The following is an 8,103-nucleotide window of genomic DNA, read 5'->3' on the forward strand; positions in this document are numbered from 1 at the left end:
GGTGGGGAAATCTCTAAAGTATGAGGAACATCCTTACTCTCTTCCCCTTTCCGTTTCTCTTTTTCTCTCTATCTCTGCCTGCCTCTTACTGGCGAGTTCTCTTCCCTTCTAAACAATATATATTAGGGTTAATATAATGTTATGCATGCTAAACAACGCTATGTTTTTGTTTCCATAAGCTGGTGTATTTCCTGGCCGTGCCGTCAACATTCATCTTCCTTACAATCTACTCTCTGTGCAACCTGCACGTGATTAGTTGGGGGACGCGAGAAACCGAAAAAGAGAAGACAAAGGAGGAAATACTTGAAGAAAAAGAACGCCAAGAGATGATCAAAAAGGCCAAAGACGACAACAGCTGGCTAGGTGCGTACCTGTAAATACGCGTCGTTTTGTAGCTGCAAGCAGAGATTAGGAATCGAACAAGAATGTTCGGACATGTTCAAAGAGCGTCCGCGTGTAATAATCGAACTATCGTGCACTAGTGAGCACATGACCATGTAACCAATGTCGTTGCGCTCGATCACACTATTCCGCACACAATTTGAGGGTTGATTTAAATTGACGTGGGTATATACCAAATCGTATTGGTACATCTAGAATATCTTCTGTGGTAAATAATATATATGCACTTCTTCACAAAAGTAATAACAATAACTGGTCATTTATAGGCTACTTAGGAATATCCGGCAAGACAAAGGAGAAAATGGACGCTATGTTTACGATGGGCTGTCACACGATTTGCCGTTGTATGTGCTGCTTGCACCCCGTTCAATCTAATGCATCGCCAGAGACAATGCAGCTTTTGGCTAAGGTGGGTCAGTCTACAGGTAGATAAATTCACGAGGTTATAATTTTTTTCTTCTTTAAGTTTTCTCTATCTTTCCATAATATATTTATGTATTTTGTTAATAATTATGCATGGCTGATGACGACTTACGAGTAATAATGAGTATAATAATAATTATTATTATATAATAAATATAAATAATAATAATAATAATAATAATAATAATAATAATGAGTTTATGATGAGGTATTGAGAACAGTTGGAGATAAGTAAATCCTCACTATATGTAATATGCAGAAAAATTCTTTCGGGTGTAATATGGCGGCTCCTCCGAAAACACCAAGCATCAACCACATGAAGACGGCACTGGGCGAGTTGGCTCCCTGTTCGGCTATTTGCACCACGGTACCGACAACGACTATCATCATCAATAGGCTGTAGATTCCGGTAAGAATTCCAGCAAGCTTGAGCTGTATCATGCCGGCAGTGGGCCATTATTATCATGCTAGTGAGTGCGTCTTCCCCAGCCTTAAATATTAGCACGCTACAATGCAGACTGCCAGTAGACATGGAATGCAAATTAAGTTGCTAGTTACAAGTATTATATACAAGAAATTTATGATTTTTTAATGATGTACACGAAAACTGCATGGGTATAAGAATATCAGTTACCACATCGAGACCGAAGGTAGGGAGTGCTTACCTGTATACTGGACTCAGCAACTAAGCAGACAATGACGAACAGCATCACAGGCACTAAATTTAGGAATACGAACCAATATATGCTGTTCGGATTGTCTTCCGTCTGAAAAGTGAGCACACATATTCTATTTCGCATACGGGATAATATAATCACAGATATGTTGTGATATCTGCAAAAATTGGCTCTTACATATTAGAGCCATTGAATTACAAATCTTTTCACAACAATAACAGCGATATATTCCCATTCCTTTTAGTTATTTATAACAGAAGTGATGATACCCATTATCAGGATAACACATTTATCATTAACATGATAATTAAATTATCGGAAATAATCAAATAGAAGCGTCAGCGTACATGAGTGGTTAGAACGTAGAGAGATTAATGGTAATATTAAAAGTAATGTCGTTCTCACAATTGCATATCCTCTGTTTCTTACCCCTGGTAGTGCAGCGTCGAGAGCACCGGATATCATTAGGAAAGCAGTTCCCGGTCCAATTATAGCGGTGCCGAACAGCACGGCCTGGTATACCATGTATAGCCACGACACTGTCGTGTTCTTCTTCACCGTGTTGCTTGCATCTTAAAGAACACGATTGCTTAAGCAACGGCGGATTCCAGCCGATGCCGCTCATGAAGTATAATATGAACGCAGCGCGATTATGTTTAAATACAGGACAATGTGGCAACGGTGACTGGACTGCTGTGCCGAATATTTCCTAATCGAGTAAGAAAATCTGGCGAAGACTTCCGACTGACACAAAATGCACGGCGCTTTAGGACGGCTTTAGCGCCATAAACACGTTAGGATGCAAGGGCATAGCCGCCACGTGATATCATAGCATTAATAGGCGATCCGCATGCAAGAGGTTTCATGACGCTCGGTTCAAGCTTTTCACACGGCACAGTCGCATTAACGTATGATGACTTCACAATTTTAACATGCATCATAAAGCAGTAATCATAGGAAATAACCTTAGCGTGTAAATGTTTACGAAACAGTCCACACACGTTTGGTATTAAAGTTGTCCTAAGTTAAAAATGTCCTAACAAAATTATTCACGGTATGGATAAGATAGGTTCACATATCCTAATTACAATGAAATAATTAGCAGCTTTGTCTTACGTGTGTGTTTTCATTTTTTACATACGCTGCAATGATGATCAAGAGACTGTACCTCCGAGTAGATCTAGAACGTTGGCCATAGTCGAGGGCGTCCATCGGCGACGCTGGTTGTAGAACTCAAAGAAACCTTCGGGTGAATACGTAAGTGCGTCGGCGGCTGCTGAGTACTCCACTCTGAATCCCTGCTGCAGTAGCAGCGTGCAGAGCCACCTGTCTTCGCCTGTGCGGAAATACGCGTTTTGATATCGTGTAGGTCGGTACGCCCAATTGCTTGCAACAATTTGCTGATTGAACGACAACGGTCACGTGAAACACAAAATCATTGAGATTGCGGCCTGCCGTTAAGGAATCATATACATCAGCATATTTAATCAATATCAATGAGGAGGTGGAGATGGCGATTGGTGTAATATAAGCAGGGCCGTAGGCTCTTGAGGCAAGGGACGGGCTGTCCATGTCCTGCTTACCAAGTAAATATCTTTGAAGAAAATAAAATAAACGTCTAATAAATGGAAATAACAATGAAATATGCGTAATAATCATGTTGCTATTCATTAAACCCTCCACGACCTGACATATTATGCAGGAGCTGCGCTTTTCACTCGTTATTACATTGCTGATCCTCGGAATTTTGCCAGTATTGTTTACAGTGTGCCAGTACATAGTATAATATGCATGTATATATATATATATATATATGCTATTTCAGGTATAAAGGATTTTAAGATAAACGGACGCTGTTCAGGACTATAGAATTGTATATCTGTGATTCGTCGACGGTATGGGGAAGGGCATCATATACGAAAACTAGCATATACCCACCAGGATTCGTGGAAGGGCTCGGCTTATCTGCATCAGTCGAAGGCTCAAATATCACAGGAATAGCTCTTGGTTTTGGTTGGGGTGGTGCGAGAGTTATAACAGGTATGTCCATCTTCACCATCATTTGTTTCATATTCGTGTCCATGGTTTCAATCTAAATGATAATCGAACATGGAGAATTTTACTATTAAAGATGGGGAAATCCCTAAAGTATGAGGAACATTGAGAGAAACACACTTAAAGAAGAAACAAATTATAACCTCGTGAATTTATCTACCTGTAGACTGACCCACCTTAGCCAAAAGCTGCATTGTCTCTGGCGATGCATTAGATTGAACGGGGTGCAAGCAGCACATACAACGGCAAATCGTGTGACAGCCCATCGTAAACATAGCGTCCATTTTCTCCTTTGTCTTGCGGGATATTCCTAAGTAGCCTATAAATGACCAGTTATTGTTATTACTTTTGTGAAGAAGTGCATATATATATTATTTACCACAGAAGATATTCTAGATGTACCAATACGATTTGGTATATACCCACGTCAATTTAAATCAACCCTCAAATTGTGTCCGGAATAGTGTGATCGAGCGCAACGACATTGGTTACATGGTCATGTGCTCACTAGTGCACGATAGTTCAATTATTACACGCGGACGCTCTTTGAACATGTCCGAACATTCTTGTTCGATTCCTAATCTCTGCTTGCAGCTACAAAACGACGCGTATTCACAGGTACGCACCTAGCCAGCTGTTGTCGTCTTTGGCCTTTTTGATCATCTCTTGGCGTTCTTTTTCTTCAAGTATTTCCTCCTTTGTCTTCTCTTTTTCGGTTTCTCGCGTCCCCCAACTAATCACATGCAGGTTGCACAGAGAGTAGATTGTAAGGAAGATGAATGTTGACGGCACGGCCAGGAAATACACCAGCTTATGGAAACAAAAACATAGCGTTGTTTAGCATGCATAACATTATATTAACCCTAATATATATTGTTTAGAAGGGAAGAGAACTCGCCAGTAAGAGGCAGGCAGAGATAGAGAGAAAAAGAGAAACGGAAAGGGGAAGAGAGTAATCTTTCCATAATATATTTATGTATTTTGTTAATAATTATGCATGGCTGATGACGACTTACGAGTAATAATGAGTATAATAATAATTATTATTATATAATAAATAAAATGTGGGTCTTTGGGGGAGAATGCGTCTAAAGTCTCTGTTCGTATCTCTCCATTTCTCTCCGTTTAGATTAGTTTACCTTCCCCACGCTCGCTCACTATGTGAGTTTGTGAAGGCCCCACGTTACTTCTACAGCTGGGGCGGGAATAACTGCAGCAGTAAATGCGGCACACAACTCAGCAAGTAATCGTCTAGTCACAACTCGATTCGTACTGAACAAGAACACGTGCTGATCGCAGTGACACTGTACAACAGGTGAGATCGGTAAGAAATGACGGAGACAGGTAACTGTACACATCTGTTACAGGATTCATGACCACATACATTTTTTTCCTATTCAGTATCTCCTCTACTACATCAATCGGACAGATAGGGCGTGATACGTACAGACACGCCATGCTGTAACAGTATTTACGACTCGTATAGGTATAGTCTCTATTCGTGACCTTACCTCTCATACTGCCCTGCCTGCCGCGGGCGTACGAAATGGCAAGCAGGTCTAGGTATAGCTCTGCTAAAGCTTGCTAGCATCTCACCAGGTGGATATAAAGACACGTTCGCAACGTGCTGTCAGATTAAACCGAACTACAAGGTTACACACACTCGGCAAACACGGACACGCTAGGTGTGTGAGCTACACACCGCCACCACGTCTCAGCCGTCAGGGGTGCGGCACTAACACAGGATAATACACCACGTACACACGCACGTACACATGTACGCACACCACGTACGCACACACACGCACACACACCACAAACACACACACGTACACACGCACGTACACATGTACGCACACCACGTACGCACACGACGAACGCACACACACCACAGAACACACACACGTACAGCACGCAACGTACTACATGTACGCCACACCAACGTACGCACCACTGACCCGAATCTCACGCACACACACCACAAACACACACACGTAATGAAAAAAACACACGCACGTATATCACATGTACGCACCAGCGCACGTACGCACAACAATCCGCACGCACACACACACACAAACACAATGCCCACCACGTACAGCAACGCACGTACACATGTACGCACTACACGTACGGCGCACACATCCCACACATCGCCCCACCACAACAACACACGTACACACGCACGTACACATGTACGCACACCCCCACGCTACGCACACACGACGTCTCAACACACCACAAAACACACCACACGCTACACACGCACAGTACCCTCCCACATTACGCACACACACGCTACGCACACACACGCACACCACACCACAAACACACACACGTACAGACACGCACGTACACATGTACACGCACACCGGCACGTACGCCACACACACGCACGACACACCACAAACACACACACGTACACACGCACGTACACATGACTCCACACACACGTACGCACACGACACGCACACACCCCGCCCAGCTCCCACACAACACACCACACGTACACACGCACGTAAGGACACATGTACGTCACACCACCGTACCACACAACGCAACACACACCACAACACACCCACACGTAGAACACGCACGTACACATGTACGCACACCACTACGGCACTACACACCACACCCAGTGCCCGACAAACACACACCGTACAGCGACGCACGTACCGCTGTACCGCATACCACGTACACACGCGCACGCCCACACACGCACGAGTCAGCCACACGTACAACCACACACACACGTAACACACAACACCACATGCACGCACGCACGCACGCACAACACCACCTACACACGTACCACGCAAGCACGCCAGCGATTGCATCTGCCGCGTGGCGACATGACTTGTGTAACAAGCGTGAGAAGCACACCTCGCTCTCGTCAGCCATTGACAAGCGACACTACAAGAGCACGCGCCAAGCGGATGGCAACACAACCGGGCCGCCGCCACCGAAATACCTGCCAGAAGAATACCAGCCATGCAATACCGGCGAACGCTTATCAGCAGATGCAGGCGTCATGTCGGATGACAAATCTTGAACGTGAAGATACGGGTGCTGGGACCCCGCGAGAGCGACGACATGCGCGCTGTACCGTACGCATCCCCACAGAAACACTGGAACACCACATAGTAATACCGCACAGGTAGAGACCAGGTAAGCCAGACCCAGCGAAGTAGGATAGAGAGACAGGTAAGACAGACGGAGGTAGAATAGAGAGACAGGTTAAGACAGACAGAGTAGGATAGACAGACGGTAAGACAGAACAGAGGTAGGATACAGAGACAGGTAATATGACAGACAGAGGTAGGATAGAGAGACAGGTAAGACAGACAGAGGTAGGATAGAGAGACAGGTAAGACAGACAGAGGTAGGATAGAGAGACAGGTAAGACAGACCACGGAGGTAGGATAGAGAGACACGTAAGACAGACAGAGTAAGGAGTAGAGAGACCAGGTAAGAACAGACAGAGGTAGGATAGAGCGAGACAGGTAAAAGAGTCAGACAGAGTAGGCATAAGAGAGACAGTAAGACAGACAGAGGTAAGACAGACAGAGGTAGGATAGACAGACAGGTAAGACAGACAGAGGTAGGATAGAGAGACAGGTAAGACAGACAGAGGTAGGATAGAGAGACAGGAAACAGACAGAAGGTAGAATAGAAAGAGACAGGTAAGACAGACCAGAGGTAGGCATAGAGAGACAGGTAAGACAGACAGAGTAGGATAGACAGACAAGGTAAAGACAGACAGAGGTAAGGATAGAGAACAGGTAAGACAGACAGAGGGAAAGAAAAATGAGGATAGAGAGACAGGTAAGAGCAGCCACAGCAGGTAGGATAGACAGACAGCGTAAGACAGACAGAGGTAGGTATAAGAGACAGGTAACAGACAGCACGCGTAGGATAGACAGACAGTAAGCACAGACAGAGTAGGATTAGAGACAGGTAAGACAAGACAGAGTAGGATATAGAGACAGGTAAGACCAGACATGAGTAGATAGCACGACAGTAGTCCCACAGACAGAGGTAGGATAGAGAAGACAGTAAGACAGACAGAGGTAGGATAGAGACAGGTAAGACAGACAGAGGTAGGATAGAGAGACAGGTAAGACAGACAGAGGTAGGATAGAGACAGGTAAGACAGACAGAGGTAGGATAGAGAGACAGGTAAGACAGACAGAGCTATGATAGAGAGACAGGTAAGACAGAGGTAGGATAGAGAGACAAGTAAGACAGCCCCGAGGGACGTACAGAGTGTAAGCGTGGTAACAGGGAATGAGCCAGCGAGGATAACGAGTGAACACCGCACATAATAGCGACGTCACTAAACTACGTGCGAGTCATTATACTACTATAATATTACTCCATAATAACGCTGCTACAGCAATCACACTCATTAGACTGATTACAGGTATACACTCCCACCTCAGCGCCTCTACTGAACATACCTCCGTTCAACGCCCCAGCAAGTCCAATCCAGACGCAACGAACCGATAAGCTCATTACTCAGTCGTCCGGCTGGCACGGCGCG

The 8,103-nt window shown here is 44.7% G+C and overlaps 1 protein-coding gene across 1 annotated transcript in view; it reads right to left on the bottom strand.

Annotated features, from left to right (window-relative positions):
- LOC106816900 overlaps nt 1-8,103 on the bottom strand; it is a 21,356-nt gene that overhangs the window by 2,669 nt on the left and 10,584 nt on the right. The window contains exons 10-13 of the mRNA XM_014821543.1: nt 2,671-2,838; nt 1,932-2,074; nt 1,491-1,592; nt 1,045-1,257 (exon numbers count right to left, since the gene is read on the bottom strand). Of these exons, the coding sequence (XP_014677029.1) occupies nt 1,045-1,257; nt 1,491-1,592; nt 1,932-2,074; nt 2,671-2,838 (626 nt within the window). The remainder of the gene's footprint in view (nt 1-1,044; nt 1,258-1,490; nt 1,593-1,931; nt 2,075-2,670; nt 2,839-8,103) is intronic.

The sequence above is a fragment of the Priapulus caudatus genome, unplaced genomic scaffold (genome assembly GCF_000485595.1).
Source record: "Priapulus caudatus unplaced genomic scaffold, Priapulus_caudatus-5.0.1 Scaffold1524, whole genome shotgun sequence".
NCBI lineage: Eukaryota > Metazoa > Priapulida > Priapulimorpha > Priapulimorphida > Priapulidae > Priapulus > Priapulus caudatus.